Source organism: Dysidea avara, chromosome 8 (assembly GCF_963678975.1).
Source record: "Dysidea avara chromosome 8, odDysAvar1.4, whole genome shotgun sequence".
NCBI classification, from domain to species: domain Eukaryota; kingdom Metazoa; phylum Porifera; class Demospongiae; order Dictyoceratida; family Dysideidae; genus Dysidea; species Dysidea avara.
In genome coordinates, this window is record NC_089279.1 from 23,028,399 (window position 1) to 23,045,434 (window position 17,036).

At 37.1% G+C, this 17,036-nt stretch overlaps 2 protein-coding genes across 2 annotated transcripts in view; both read right to left on the minus strand.

The window, feature by feature from the left end:
- LOC136264860 (deleted in malignant brain tumors 1 protein-like) overlaps window positions 1–7,313 on the minus strand; it is a 34,256-nt gene extending 26,943 nt beyond the window's left edge. Inside the window, exons 1-2 of the mRNA XM_066059620.1 lie at window positions 7,246–7,313; window positions 980–1,306 (exon numbers count right to left, since the gene is read on the minus strand). Coding sequence (XP_065915692.1) covers window positions 980–1,306; window positions 7,246–7,306 — 388 coding nt within the window. The 5' untranslated portion in view covers window positions 7,307–7,313. The remainder of the gene's footprint in view (window positions 1–979; window positions 1,307–7,245) is intronic.
- A 5,641-nt stretch (window positions 7,314–12,954) lies between these two features.
- LOC136263143 (deleted in malignant brain tumors 1 protein-like) overlaps window positions 12,955–17,036 on the minus strand; it is a 71,172-nt gene continuing 67,090 nt past the window's right edge. Inside the window, exon 10 of the mRNA XM_066057640.1 lies at window positions 12,955–14,024. Coding sequence (XP_065913712.1) covers window positions 13,591–14,024 — 434 coding nt within the window. The 3' untranslated portion in view covers window positions 12,955–13,590. The remainder of the gene's footprint in view (window positions 14,025–17,036) is intronic.

Genomic DNA, 17,036 nt, shown 5'->3' on the forward strand with positions numbered 1-17,036 from the left:
ATTATTTTAGCCCGTGCTTGATGGACTACCCTTGCCTACCATCCCCAGCACAAAGAAAGGCACGTGCTGGAAAACTGTAAAAGACAATAGAAAAACAGAGTAATGCAGCCAGCATGCTACTCTGACAAGTGGGACTCCACTTGCACTAAATCCATTGGTGGTGGAGCCCTAGTGTAAGCACCAATGGATGAACGTGCACCTCGAATGCATTAAATAGCCGACCAGAGCAGAGAAAAACCAAGACAACACTGAAGCCAACTCAGGACTACAGAGTATTCATCACCCCACTTAGCCGATAGGAGGGAAGCCAGATGCTTGCAGAAAACTTTTTCTTTTTTTTGTAGAAAACTTTGGCTTCGTGAACCAACCCCCCTGTTGCTGACATGACAATAGGTGTAAAAGAAGCATGCTTAACCTCAGAACGTACTAGCTGCTAACCCATAATCGGAAATTTTAGGTATGCATATATAATACATCCAGTGGCTACATTCGTATTGGCTTGGGTGATTGATCGCCCTGTACAGGCTATCAGCCTGTATAATATATTAGCTGTAACATGGGCATTTGGGCTTTACCTGATTGCTGATATGTATGCCCGAGGGCAGAGGGAAAACATATCAGGCAAAGCCCTCATGCCCATGTTACAACTATTACACATACATTTCTTGGCTATACCACCATATTATGTATACTTTAAAGTCACAATCTTTTTATAGTGCAATAGTTAGCTAGATTGTTTTGATTTACATACATAGAACATTCAATTTTGCATATGAAAACCTTACAACTACACGTGGGAAGGCTCGTATCTGGGGAGCTTATTTTGGGCTAAATTACTGTATGAAGAACAGCATACCCAATTTAAGAAAATGGTAACTTAATTGTTTGATATCGTTGAACATGAGCAAGATTTTCAGAACATTGCTGACATATTGTAAAATGCAAAAGTAGTATAAAGTACATTAAGTTACATACATACCATCACAAACCACTCCTGCATCTTCACCATGTCCACAGTCATGTATGCCAAATCCATTATGAGTACAATCAACTAGTCGAGTATCTGATGGTGTACAATATAAATCATCCAACCATATCCATCCTGTTCCTTGTCCAAAACTGGCACTTCTGGTGACTGAAACAAACCTAAGTCCCAATTGACGACAAGCAACTACTCCGTCATATTGGCTCCAGCTATCATCACACACAGTTCCCCATACATTATTGTGACACACTTCTACACGACCTTGATAATCATTAGTACCATCAACCAGACGAATATCACCCTCAGTGCAATTTGCTTTAACTATGAATTAAATTAATGCTCTGGTACAGCAATGAAACTATACATGCATACACTATACTAACATCACATTGCTAGATACACTGCAATGTAGCTGCACTACACTACACTACACTGCAATGTAGCTATTACTATATGCTACATAGTATACAAATTGCATCATCACTGGTCTTGAAGGGCATGAATGCTTAATCAGAGTTAGGCTTGAGCCGATTATGCTTTGAAAATATCCTATTATGCTTTTGAGCAGTGCTCAAATATTCAGCCTATTATGCTCAAAATTATGCTTTCAAAATCAAGATTATGCTCTAGAGTTGGCTATTTTAATACAGTATATAAGCCTTTCCTGACTGCTGTATTTGAGTAAGTGACTGCTCTATTAGAGTATCTCAATCTTTTTTCTGTGAAGTGTAAACAATCAGCCAAGAAACAATAATTTCTTGATATGAAATGCAGTATTAGGGTGTAGTGTGTTCATGTTTTTCCGTATTTTGGCGCGCACATTGTGCACTTAATTAAAAATCTTGAAAATTGTCCAATTATACTGGCATAATGCTTGATGCTTTTGCTAACCTATTATGCACGAAATTATGCCGACATAATTGGTGCAAGCCTAATCAGAGTACCTTAATATCATGACAAAAGCATTCATCAAAGTATCAAATACTAAAAGTAATGCAGTGAGACAAGTTTGTGCAATACATCTAAACTTCTTTGTACTGATTACTAATTTGAAATTTAACAGTCACGTATTAACCTACAGTTCAATATTATTTTATTGTGTATTTAAATTGGCATATTTTCAAGAAAAACACTGTGCTATTATTAATAATAAATAATATAAGAATTGTCACAGAAAAAAACACAGACACATCATACATACTACACCCATAATTTTAGTTCTGAGTCACGAAATATACTGAATCATATATCTAAGAAAAGCATAAGCAGCACCCACTTTGAAGCCAGTATAGATAGGCTAATTCCTAGTTTATAGATAATAGGCATTTTAATATCTGATAAAATGTTCTCATTCAAAGTCCTCAATATAACCCAGACACATAAAAACATATGTCATTTAACTTGTGATTGCTCCATCACCTAAGCTTCCATGAAGATGAAAGTTGTTTGGGTTGTGCCGATACACTATATTACACTGAAAATGTAGTGATTTTAATTTTGCATACCCATCACTACTTTGAAAGACTTGTAGTGTATGCAGAAGACTTCGAGACTTTAAAAACACAAGCGCACTGTCAGAGAGGAAGTATGTATTCACTATGATTATAGTGCTGGATGCATTGCATTGGTTAGTTGCATCATAACAGTTTTCTGATACATGATTCAATGTATGGATAAACCACTTCAAAATGGCATTTTCAATGGCATAATTGAAACCTCAGCTACACCTTGGGAACTCTTCACTAGCTTCCTCTATTAAGTTGTTAGCTTATATCTTCAATATACTTGAGGATGCTGCAGCATAAGCTACTTATCTATGGGTACACTCAACTCTATCATGCATAACACATCATTGAAAGACCTAATTAAACTTGCAATTAATTATAACTACTACAAGACTACTATATCCTATTATAGTTGTGACCATCTCTTTGAAAAGCCAAAAACTTGTCTTGCAGTCTTTCCAAAGTTTAGCTTTGGCTTCCACTAATTTAACTTTGCAGATTAAATTTAACTTTGCAGACTAAAGTCATGGCTTATGTATGTAACAATTATATTGTGACTAAATATATAGAGCTGTGTCAAGTATTCCAGCATAGTATGCTGGAGTGCTATGCAGACACAATGCTGGCATATTAGGTGGATATTTCAAACTATGGAGCTTAATTCCATGAGAATGATTATGTCGATACTCCCTAATAGAGCAGTCAGTGAAAACTGCAGTAGAGCACTCAAAAAATCATTGTATATCAATACTCTCTGTCACTTTGTAGTGAAATACTCTAATAGAGTATTCACTGATTAAAACATTGCAAGATCATTGTAAAACATAATAGTTGAAGGTATTATTGGACAAATGTTGAGCATATTTGACTCAGGCAAGTACTGGTTTTTGATCATCCCATAGTTTTCTGTAAAATGTATGGACAATAATGGATAAGTACCTTTTCCGTAATTAAAGCACTATAATGCATGTTAATTAATCAATTCCAACCTAATAAAACCAAACTAAGTTAATTTCTTGATTCCTGTTTTCTAAAATGATGTAGGTGGGCAGTTATTAGCTATTCATTATGGCTGAAAACTTTGAGCTAATGAGCACTAAAAATAAATCCACTAGCTAATACAAAAAAATTAGAAATTTTGTGAAGATTTGCATGACATGGAAATAGACACAATACATACAAGTAGCTACAAGGAAAAATTAAGAAGTTTCTGTCTGATTAGGGATCATAGCCATAAAAGGTAGTGAAACAAGAAGGTCACCTACACATGCAGATAGATATTCAGTCTATACCCATGACTGAATTAGGGATTAAATGTCCACTAGTTATCTGCAGGTGTAGGCGGTCTCTCTTTTTTCACTACTTTTATGGATATAATAATCAAACTGTAAAATTCCTAAATTCTCCTTCTATACTTTTTGTTTATTTGTGCAACATACTTATGACTAAGAAACCTTGCTGCATACTGCATCAAAAGGTAGAACAAGGCCAGACATGCCATTAAATTAATTTTGCATCTGAATGCATGCCCCAACTATCAATTATCACTAAAAAGCTAAAGTGTTAGATGGACTAATATTATTTAATAAGGTGATTTACATCATGTAAGATGTTTCTTGGATGATTTTTAAAGGCAGCATTTTAGGCAGTGCACCTCATTTTTTGGGGGGGAGGGGCTATGAGAAGAACATCTGCAATCAATCCAGTCGCAAAGAATTAAAACTCAGATGATTATAATTTATTCCCATTACGCTATTCTCATTAGACACAGGAAGCTAAGTCCATGAAGCATGCCTGCATTGTACTTACTACAGTATGCCAAAAGGTACCAGTCAGGCTAAAGCGAATCAAACAGTGAAACATAAGGCTCATAGCCTTAGCGGTAAAAATTGTCTGAAGACATCAGGCACGCAGTTAGCCAGATAGTCAGTCAGTAGAAAATTTTGCTCAATAAAGGTTTTTTTAAATTTAGCAGCTAATCAGAAGCATTTTGGCTGCTCTGTAGACATTTTTGATATCAATAGTTGAGTAGCAATGCAAAATATTCAAACGATTCAGCTCAGCTAATATTTTACAGTAAAAACAAACTAGTAAAGATCATTACTAATGTCTACCATGATACTCACTATTTTTATGTATAGTGCACTACTATGCATGTTATGGTCACTGTAAAGAGTAGTGAAGACAGTCACTACTTAAAAGTAGTGAGTAGTGGCAGAATTATTAGTGAAAGTCGCTACTAATTTTATTAGTGTTGCATGGCTAGCTGTTTATACTACTTCTGGTTTTGGGCCGCTGATACATTAATTATATGAGGCCGCGGCAGTGCTGGATACTGAACCGAAAGTCAGTAAAGTAAAATTTTCGGTTCAGTAGCCACTTCCTTAAAAGTGGTGAAGCTCAGCCTCTGGCCTCACTGCTCTGACGCCACCCTATCTTGCATGACGGTCCCACGACTCCGACCACCGCATTAGCCAACATTGATGCACAACTGATCCGGCAGGGCCACTGAAGAGAGTCCCTATAAACAAGTGTGCTATTATAACACATCACCAGTTTCAGCCCACTACATGGTCATATAGCACACAAATGTGCACAACATGTGTTCATTGTGCACAAAATGTGTTGAAATAGCAGACTTAAAATATCACATGTTAAAACAGCACACTGTTCAACTTACAAGTGTGCTAAAGTAGCACACTATGAAACAGCATACTAGCATGTCAAATTAACACATCAACGTGCTGTTTTAGAAAGCTGGTGTGTTGCTTTAGCACACTTTAATTTTTAGCACACCATACTGTGTCAAAATAACACACCTATGATACCTACATGCTAAATTAGTAGTACATGTGATGAAACTAGGGTCATTTTAGTGTGCTGTTATAACACACCAATATTAGGCCAACATTTTTTAATTCTTTGTTTCCTGTCCCCAAAAGAACATTCAACTAGTGTGGGCAGGTGGTTACTAGCTATCACTAATAACAATTTTATTATTTTGAAATCATCAATAAACCGCAAAAACAAGCATGATTCAGATAGCCAGCTGGCTGTCTCAGTCACGAGAGAAATGAACCATCTGTAGGGTCAAACAACCTGTGAAATGATTGGCTTTGCTTGTGAAGCTCCAATAAAACAATCATATTTGTGTGCTGAGATATGCTAACTTCATAAACAAATGCTGAAGGCATACAAATTGCAAATAATTTCCATATTTCTACAATTATTTATAAATCCAAATTGCAATAATAATTATCAATGCGGGTGACAAAACTGGATGAGGGGCGGGTGACAGGAAACCAAGGTATTAACAAATGTTGTCCTTATCCGAATGGGACATAAGTAACTATGTATAACTTGCTACAAGTAATAGCTATGTATGTATATTGAGCGTAGCAAAATTCAAACATGAGTCACGAGTGTAGCCAGCTATGTGTGCATGTACAATTTGCTCATAAACTCATCTAAACTAGAAGAATCAACTAGCTACATCTCTTGGCAAAGAGTTCCATTCGTGTATGGTGGCTGGCAAAAATGAGTTGTCTAAACTTTTGCTAGTCATCTGCAGCCTCTAAGTGATGAAAGGTTTCAACAGAAGACTGCCAACACTCAGGATGGTGCACACTTGGACATTGCCATGAATGGATTTTGGGGTGGTCATTATGAAAAATGTTATACGGACGTCAGAGTTTTTAACCCACTTGCAAACAGTGGAACCACCCTTCAGTCATGCTACAGGAAATACAAAATAACAAAGAAGAGGGCTTATGAGTTGCGAATCCGTGAAGCGGAACACAGTTCTTTTACCCCTCTAGTGTTCTCTGCTTCCAGGGGAATGGGCCATGAAGCCAGTGTATTTTACAAGCGATTGGCGAGTTTATTGTCTGACAAATGGAATGACCCTTAATATGCCACAGTATTAGGATGGATTAGATGTAGATTGTCATTTTGTTTGCTGCGTTCAGCAATCCAGTGCATTAGAGGAGCAAGGTCAATACATCAAAAGTGCTCCTGTGGCCTTGGTGCAATCAGAGACTCAGTTTTTGATTTAATTGTTTAACTGTTTATTTGTATGCTCTAATCTTATTTTCTTTATATATGAACAAACGAACAAAAAAAACTTTTGCTGGTGACCACACCCGAGTTTTTGCGGTATCCGATGGGCAATGCAGGTAAGTGATTAAAGTCAACCTCAACTAGCTATCTCATGTAAAACATAATAAGTCTTGATTGATTCCGTCTGACTTCCAATGAATCTCACAATAGTTCAGAAAGCATTGATGACACACTTGAATAACTTGAAAAATCGTTCAAGTAGCCGCTACACGCAAAACTCGCGGGCTGCTTTACGCTGTACCTTTACCAAAGCAGCTTTGTCACAGTTGGTATAGGGGACCAAATTTACTATCATGATTGGCCTAGCAAATAACTTGAAAAATCGTTCAAGTAGCCGATACACACAAAACTCGCGGGCTGCTTTACGCTGTACCTTTACCAAAGCAGCTTTGTCACAGTTGGTATAGGGGACCAAATTTACTATCATGATTGGTCTAAACTTGAAAAATCGTTCAAGTAACCGCTACATACAAAACTCGCGGGCTGCTTTACGCTGTACCTTTACTAAAGCAGCTTTGTCACAGTTGGTATAGGGGACCAAATTTACTATCATGATTGGCCTAGCAAATGCGACTACAATGTATAAGACAGACTACTCACTACAGTCTACACAGAGCACACATTGGCACAGCCTACCTGCCAGTCCTGCACAAATGATGGCAGAATAAAAGGTGAGAATATTCGTCAAAAACTTCATGCTCGTATATAATCTATCCTCTCTCAATTTTAATGCAAAGTATAAAATTGTATAGTTCGAGGGTTACTGTCCTCCACACTGTGAACTATAGACCCTGCATGTATTACCGGAAGTTCGCGGACGGCGCTAATCTGTTGAAGCGATTGAGCCGCATTATTATACGCATGCGTGCGGGTAGCATTGTTCAACCTTAGGGCTTCCAACTCAAAACAGGTAGGTACCACTTTTCGTTGTTTTCACACAGACTAACTGGCTAATTTAGTATTGGATTGTTTGTACATGGAATATATAATCTATGGTTTGTAAGACTGTATCAACATAATTTTCACGTGTTAAAAGTGCAAAAGCGATCACGTGACTAAAGTTCCCATAATAGGCTAGGGTTTTCACTGTGAAATAGGAAGATACACTTTGAAAAATGAGGGATATAAGATGGTATTTCCATTGGCTTATTGAATACAAAAAAGCTTGGTATATTATTAAAGCTTGTGTTTATTATTATCTAATCCAAAACAGCTAAGCTGTAAAAAAAGGGTGCGGCCCTCAAAAAGGCTATGGTGAAAAAAGATGTGAAATCCAAGGTCGCGGCCTGTGATGGTAGGTTAATGGTAAAAATTTTAATAATGACAATTCAGGTGAATTTTATGCCAAGACCAAGCGGCACAAAAATTCACCTGAATTGTCGTTATTAAAATTTTTACCATTAACCTACCATCACAGCCATTTCTTGGCCGCCACCTTGGATTTCACATCTTTTTTCACCATAGCTTTTTTGAGGGCCGCACCCTTTTTTTACAGCTTGGCTGTGTTGGATTAGATTTCACTTCTTTTTATATTTGCATACCCCAAAGCCGGCCTATGGCCGGCTTTGGGGATTTTTAAACCTATCTTTTTTTCTTTACCACAGGAAGAAGAAAAGATGAAGCAGATGTACTTTAAATAATTCTGATTTTATCAGTAAATGTACAAATTATATATATAATGCATATAATATTTATTACAGAACTCTCCATGGTGGTTTCTTTGTAACTGAACACTCTACAAGGTGACATCTTCTAGCTGCTCTCTCTACAGGGTGAATTGTTTGTAGCTGAACGATCTATAAGGTAACTTCTTCTTCTTGATCTCTCTACAGGGTGATTTCTTTGTAATTGAACTATCTACAAGGTAACTTCTTCTAGTTGATCTTTCTACAGGGTCATTTGTTTGTAGCTGAATTCTGTACAGGTGATTTGTTTGCAGCTGAGCTCTTTACAGAATGGTTTCTTTGTAGCTGAACTCTCTACAAGGTAACTTCTTCTAACTGATCTTTCTACAGGGCAATTTGTTTGTGGCTGAAGGTGATTGCTTTGCAGCTGAACTCTCTACATGGTGGTTTCTTTGTAGCTGAACTCTCTACAAGGTAATTTCTTCTAGCTGATCTCTCTACAGGATGATTTGTTTGTAGCTGAATTCTGTACAGGTGATTTGTTTGCAGCTGAGTCCTTTACAGAATGGTTTCTTTGTAGCTGAACTCTCTACACAAGGTAACTTCTTCTAGCTGAACTCTCTACATGGTGGTTTGTTTGTAGCTGAATTCTGTACAGGTGATTTGTTTGCAGCTGAGCTCTTTACAGAATGGTTTCTTTGTCTCTACAAGGTAACTTCTTCTAGCTGATCTTTCTACAAGGTGATTTGTCTGTAGCTGAATTCTCTACAGGGCAATTTGTTTGCTGCTGAACTCTCTACATGGTAGTTTCTTAGTAGCTGAACTTTCTACAATGTAACTTCTTCTAGCTGAACTTTCTACGGGTGACTTGTTTCTAGCTGATCTCTCTACAGGGTGACTTGTTTCTAACTGAACTCTCTACAGGGTGATTTGCTTGTAGCTGAACTCTCTACAAGGTAACTTCTTCTAGCTGATCTTTCTACAGGGTGATTTGTTTGTAGCTGAATTCTCTACAGGGCGATTTGTTTTCAGCTGAACTCTCTACATGGTAGTTTCTTTGTAACTGAACTCTCTACAATGTAACTTCTTCTAGCTGAACTCTCTACAGGATGACTTGTTTCTAGCTGATCTCTGTACAGGGTGACTTGTTCCTGGCTGAACTCTCTACAGGTGATTTGTTTGCAGCTGAACTCTCTTACATGGTGGTTTCTTTGTAACTGAACTCTCTACAAAGTGACTTCTTCTAGCTGATCTATCTACAAGATGACTTGTTTCTAACTGAACTCTCTACAGTGTGATCTGTTCATAGCGGAACTTTCTACTGGGTGATTTGTTTGCAGCTAAACTCTTTGCATGATTGTTTCTTTGTAACTGAACTCTCTACAAGGTAACTTCTTCTAGCTGATCTCTCTACAGGGCAATTTGTTTATAGCTGAATTCTCTACAGGGTGATTTATTTGAGCTGAACTCTCTACATGATGGCTTCTTTGTAGCTGAACTCTCTATTAGGTACCTTCTTCTAGCTGATCTGACTACAGGGTGACTTGTTTGTAGCTGAATTCCCTACAGAATTACTTGCAATGTAATATAACTGAGTAAATTATAAATGCAGCTGAATGCATTATTAGGGTGACTGTTCTATTAGAGTATCTCGATCTCGCATTTTCTGCACGTAGTTGCCTTTCGAATCATAACCCAGTGGTTTGTAATGCGATTCTTCTGTACTACTGCAAGAACTTTCTATGATGATTATTCCAGCTACATACTGATTTTCAGCTCGTTGCTTTAAGCGGTTTTCCTGGTAGACACGAAAACTAATAGTTTTTTTATTCATAAAAATCGATCGCGTAATTTTGACACAGGTTGGGTTTTGTGTCATATCTCCATGGTCTTTATCCCGATTCCTTTCAAACCACAAAAAGGCACTCTTACGATGGTTGCTTCATCTACATATCAATTTTCAACTGATTCCTCTAAGGGGTTTACCCTGTAGGCGTGACAGACCTTCGACCTTATTTTACACAAATAATCGGTCATAACTCCGTGAATGTTCATCGGATTCCTACCAAAGTTGGTACGGAGATCCGCCTTAATGCGCCCTTAAAGTGTGCCACATTTCAGCCCAATCTGTGCACGCATTCGTGTTTTATGGCGAATTTTGCGAAGTGTGCGAAATGAAGATGAAGAAAAAACGAAGAAATTAAAACGAAATTTTGTTCGCTCGTATCTCGGAAATGGCTGGAGCAATTTTCTTCAAATTTGGTAGGTAGACTCCCCTAACTGGGCGGCACGTCTCTAGCAAATTTGGTTCCAATCGGATAAGGAATCAGTGCTACATATGTGTGAAAATTGCGTTTTCTTTCCTCCTGTTACTCACGGTGTGGCGCGCCGGCTTCTTGGGCCGCACGACACACTATCGTGTCTTGATCATTAAAAAAAAAAGCTTGGTATAACCTGTGGTATATTAACAATCTCATGTAAGGCTTTAGTTAATGTGTTAAACATACTGAATTATGTGATGGTATAGTGTGGGTATATTAGATATAAGCTATATATTTCAGGTAAGGTGGTAAATAAACTGAAACCATAATATAGCTATGCAATGTATAGTATGGATTATATATACTAAAGTAGTATGGATTATAATAAAGTATAAGATGAGTATAATACAGGATTTATACTAAGGCTTATTTGTATTCCTTAAGCTACTGGAAATACCATATTATATCCCACCTTTTTCACAGTGATACCTCTTTTCATTGTCTATGATTTTCACACAGACTGACCTTGAGGTAACAATTATGGATTGGACTACACAGTCATTATTGTAATTGCGTTGTATGTATTTGGGCAAATCTGAGCATATACTGGATGTGCTTATGCAAGCATGCTTTAGTATTACAAGATGTAGAGGTTTCCATTGAGGTAATTTGTGCCTCAGATTAGCAACCTAAACATACAACAATTAGAAATGTGGGCCTTGTTTGTTGACTGTTAGCTAGAGGTAATCGGACCTTTTGTCCTAAATTTGTCACCACTACCACAAGAAGATTGCAGAGACTCCATGATTATAGTCCTAAATCATTTAAGATTTTGGAATAATCCTTGTAATTTTAGAACCTTAGATTGTTTCATACATCATACATCAACATGGCTGGCAGGTTACAACTGTATTACTTTGGAAGCAGATTTATTATTATGTGGAGAGAGGGACGAGTGGAGAACTACACTTAAAGATGTACAAAGTTAACAATAGTGAATGTACGCCTGCATGTATTTATTTGTTGAGTATGAGGTTCACTGTAGGAAAAAAAAGGCTGTTCAATGCAGTTATATGGAATTTTGGTCACGTGACCACCTTTTGGATATTTGCGTGCATTAACATTATGCTGATATTGAATGCTACAATGACTTAGCACTTGTTTGCTTTATCTTAAAGGTCAGTCTGTGTGAAAATAGCCAGAAACAGTAAAAATAAGCACCTTCCAATTTGGAGTTAAACCCCTATTTCTTGCCTGATTGTTGTTACCCTACATGTATTAGTAGAACGGCATAGTGCAAATAAATGATGGGAATTTCGTGCACTTAGTGGCACAATTATGAAATTGTCCACACTCCTTAATTGTGACATATAGTGCCACCGCAGATTTTACCTTTGTGATCTTTACAGCCATTTTAACATTGAAAATTCACCAGTTCTGCTTTATTTCTCCGAGGCATTATTATACACTGTTAAAACATGGTTTCAAATTAAAGGTATTGACCTAAGAAACAACTTGACTTGTGTTTGAAGTGAATAGCTCAGTCTACCCCAAAGTTATGACCATTTAGTAGTGATAAAATTCTTGGAATCTGTTTACATTTGGGGCATAAATTAATGCAATGAACAAGTAACCTTGTAATAATAATTTCATGGCTAATATACACGATTACAACTTTGAAATGAAATCACCTATTGACTTCAAATAATGCAACATGCCATTCTACTTGTTTAGCACATTAAGACATGTATTGTAGGATTATATCGGTGGTGATAAAAGCCACGAGAGACAAATGCATGGCATAGAATATTTGAAATTTTCTGGCAGGGTAAAGAGTAGCATACCGCATATACATACATTGATGTATACTTAAGCTATAATACCACTTATTAAAGAGTAAAATTGGCCACCAGTCCAGAATAGAGGAATCACTATTGTAAGTGCCATAACAAGTCTCAATGTTTACAGGGGGGGGGGGGGGGGTATTAAGAACATAATACGTATATACTAATATAACTGAGAATGTGCTTTAGTAGGTAAGACAAGCAGTGCTAGGATTCTTATAAACAACAAAATTAAAGAATAGTTGAGGTATAGAAGCACTGTTAGTGTATTAGAACTGCAAGATGAGATATTGCATCATAAATATTCAACAATATAATTACTTTAACAGAAGCTTGAATTTCATTGTCACTTTTATGGCTTTGGTTCATCCATATACGTGGAATTTTGTCCCTTCGATTGTTTTACCTTAAAATACCCAGCATATAGGGAGATGACAAATGTAGCAGTAAATATAAATGTGTCCTCCATAAGTGAGCAACAACCTAATCACTACCACCAAAATTAGGAGACCCTATAATAATTATGAGAATGCACTTCCAAAGAGTAAACAAAATTTAATGCTTATACTTTGCACTATTGTACACTAAATTTTAATGTCAGCAATAAATGTCGTGGTGATAGTTAATAGAATTTTTGTGGGTATTACATCTAGCAGATAATATAACATAAATGTCCTGCATGACTGAAAGCAAAACTATAATACATAATAACTATGTATGCATGCAATGTGACAAGAAATACTAGGAAGGCAGCAAAGTATATTAGTGGTGCAGTTATTGGAAATCATGAGGTAGACATTACACTAAATTTCTGATCATAAAAAGTTTAGATCACTTAGATTATGTGCTGTGCAACAGCAAAAATTATAATTCAAATTTATAATGCAAAACTAAATTTTAAGTGGTAGTTGTAATCAAATCAATTTTATAATATGTTACAAGCACTTATTCCTAGTTTCTGTCTCTGCAGTGTTAATGAAACTGGACACAACTATACTCATCCATATTCTATTTTGGTGATTTTCTAGCATTTTAGAGCAAAATGAGTTAGTGGTATAAGCTGGTATACAAATGTATGAATGCATGCATAACTTGTTTTGGAATATACAATCATTATTATAGAGGGTAATAGAGCTGCAAGCACCATATCTGAAATCTGAATCTACCTACCACTGAACTGGTGTAGTACGTATATATGCATCTGAATACAAAGTGAGAATTATATAATGCATAATTTCATGTTACAAATCATTAGTTAGAAGTATATTCAGATGGTGGTTCTGGATATGGAGGTGGTGGTTCTGGAGCATATTCAGGTGGTGGCTTTGATGGATAATCACTAGATTGAGATGGTATAAAAGTGTAGCTGTTTGTAGGATATTGAGCAACATAGTGAACAACAGGTGGTTGAGTTTGAATATGAGCTGGAGGTGGTGGAGGAGCTGATGCTATAGTAGTACTAGTACCATCAGTTATTACTATTCTTGGGGATGGACACTGAGTGGCAGGATGGCAGTGTGTATGTTGCCTCTTATGGCGATACCTCATGTAAACATAGGCAAAAGTCAGTAGAGTGATGATTATTAAAATGAAAGCACCACAACCAATTGTAATACCAATAATAGCTCCTGTAGATAATCCACCACTGGCATCAGAGTCTGTGGTTTCTTCAATATAAGTATAATCTAAAAAAAGTACTATATCACACACACATACATGTACACACACACCACACACACACACACACACACACACACACACACACACACACACACACACACACACACACAAACACACACACACACACACACACACACACACACACACACACCACACAAACACACACACACACACAAACACACACACACCACACAAACACACACACACACACACAAACACACACACACACACACACCACAAACACACACACACACACACACACACCACACCACACAAACACACACACACACACACAAACACACAATTAATAATATTAAAAAAGATGTGTGTAGTGATAGAAAGTTGATTCAATGCAGGATACTTTAATGCAGTGATCCAGTATTCATACTTTTATTTATTAACCTGAAGGTCTGTAGGACACCTGATCCTACGACCTGTTGAAATTGGTCAAGCCATATCATACAATGCAGCTTTTAAATACTACAAGTATAAGGAATTACTACAGGTGTAGATGACCTAGCTCCTTTGTTTCCTTGCTATTATTTCTATGATTCCTACTTAATGTAAAATTTCTTATTTTTCTTATAACTTTTTCTGTAACAATAGCTGGTAAACCAACATCAGAGGAAAGAATGGTGCTGGCCAAACATAACACATGCCCTGACTACCAAATGTTGGAAAATGCTGTTGCCATTTCACTTAGTTTTCAGCTTTGTTCCAAATAAAGTACAGAACAAGAAATGCCACTGCAATCAATCCAGTCATTATGTAAATTGCAATTAAATGCATGCCCTGACTATTAAATACTGGAAAGTAAATGACTGACACAGCATCACACAGTGACAAAGTAAGATTGCAGTTTTTCCCAACAAAACAGCATCACACAAACAAACTTTGATTCATGATATTTTGTCTTGTCAGAGGTCTTGTCGTCCCATCATTGAACAATGCTTTAGGAATTTCACTGTCTCTTTTGGTGTATAATACATGGCATTGTTCCACCTTGGGAAACTCTCCTGATAACAAACTCATGTTGCAAGTATGCCTTACAATTGTCAATATTAATATTATCTCTGCAAGTGATCCCATCATGGGAAAACTGAACTCGGAATAGGGGGAAGATTGTTTTGGGTAAGTGGCCAACTACCATCACTTCATCTTATTCTCTTGCTGATGTTCCAGTCACAATTTTCCAATCTGTTTGTAAATGTGAGATCTCTGTGCTAATGTCTCCGCTTAATGAAACGTTTTCCCTCGAAAATTGTGTGTAGGGTGATTTGTGAGCACAAGTGGTGGAGAAGGGGGGCAAGGGGGGCTGTAACCCCAGTCAAAGAGATTATGGAGGGGCTTAGCTCCCTAAAATTATTTATAGCTGTCATTGAGAGCCTAGCTCAAGAACATGAATAATTCGAGATACTCTAATAGAGCAGTCAAGATTGAGATACTCCAATAGAGCAGTCACAGTATTTATTAGAGAAGCAGTGTAACAAACTATCTAATCCAAAACAGCCAAGCTGTAAAAAAAGTGTGCGGCCCTCAAAAAGGCTATGGTGAAAAAAGATGTGAAATCCAAGGTGGCGGCCAAGAAATGGATGTGATGGTAGGTTAATGGTAAAAATTGTAATAACGACAATTCGGGTGAATTTTTGTGCCGCTTGGTCTTGGCAAAAAATTCACCTGAATTGTCATTATTAAAATTTTTACCATTAACCTACCATCACAGCCTTTTCTTGGCCGCCACCTTGGATTTCACATCTTTTTTCACCATAGCCTTTTTGAGGGCCGCACACTTTTTTTACAGCTTGGCTGTTTTGGATTAGATTTCATTTCTTTTTGTATTTGTATACCCCAAAGCCGGCCATATATAGGCCGGCTTTGGGACTTTTTTAACCTATCTTTTTTTTATCACAGGAAGAAGAAAAGATGAAGTAGATGTACTTTAAATATTTTATCAGTAAATGTACAAATTATATATATAATACATGTATTGATTACAGAAATCTCCATGGTGGTTTCTTTGTAACTGAACACTCTACAAGGTGACTTCTTCTAGATGCTCTCTCTACAGGGTGAATTGTTTGTAGCTGAACGATCTACAAGGTAACTTCTTCTAGCTGACCTCTCTACAGGGTGATTTGTTTGTAGCTGAATTCTGTACAGGCGATTTGTTTGCAGCTGAGCTCTTTACAGAATGGTTTCTTATATAGCTGAACTCTCTACAAGTTAACTTCTTCTAACTGATCTTTCTACAGGGCAATTTGTTTGTGGCAGAATTTTATACAGGGTGATTTCTTTGCAGCTGAACTCTCTACATGGTGGTTTCTTTGTAGCTGAACTCTCTACAAGGTAACTTCTTCTAGCTGATTTCTCTACAGGGTGATTTGTTTGTAGCTGAACGATCTACAAGGTAACTTCTTCTAGCTGATCTCTCTACAGGGTGGTTTGTTTGTAGCTGAATTCTGTACAGGTGATTTGTTTGCAGCTGAGCTCTTTACAGAATGGTTTCTTTGTAGCTGAACTCTCTGAAAGGTAACTTCTTCTAACTGATCTTTCTACAGGGCAATTTGTTTGTGGCTGAATTTTCTACAGGGCGATTTCTTTGTAGCTGAACTCTCTACATGGTGGTTTCTTTGTAGCTGAACTATCTACAAGGTAATTTCTTCTAGCTGACCTCTCTACAGGGTGATTTGTTTGTAGCTGAATTCTGTAAAGGTGATTTGTTTGCAGCTGAGCTCTTTACAGAATAGTTTCTTTGTAGCTGAACTCTCTACAAGGTAACTTTTCCAGCTGATGTCTCTACAAGGTCACTAGTTTGTAGCTGAACTCTCTACATGGTGGTTTCTTTGTAACTGAACTTTCTACAAGGTGACTTCTTCTAGCTGATCTTTTTACAGGGTGATTTGTTTGTAGCTGAAGTCTCTACAAGGTAACTTCTTCTAGCTGATCTCTCTACAGGGAGATTTGTTTGTAGCTGAACTCTCTACAGGTGATTTGTTTGAAGCTGAACTCTCTAAATG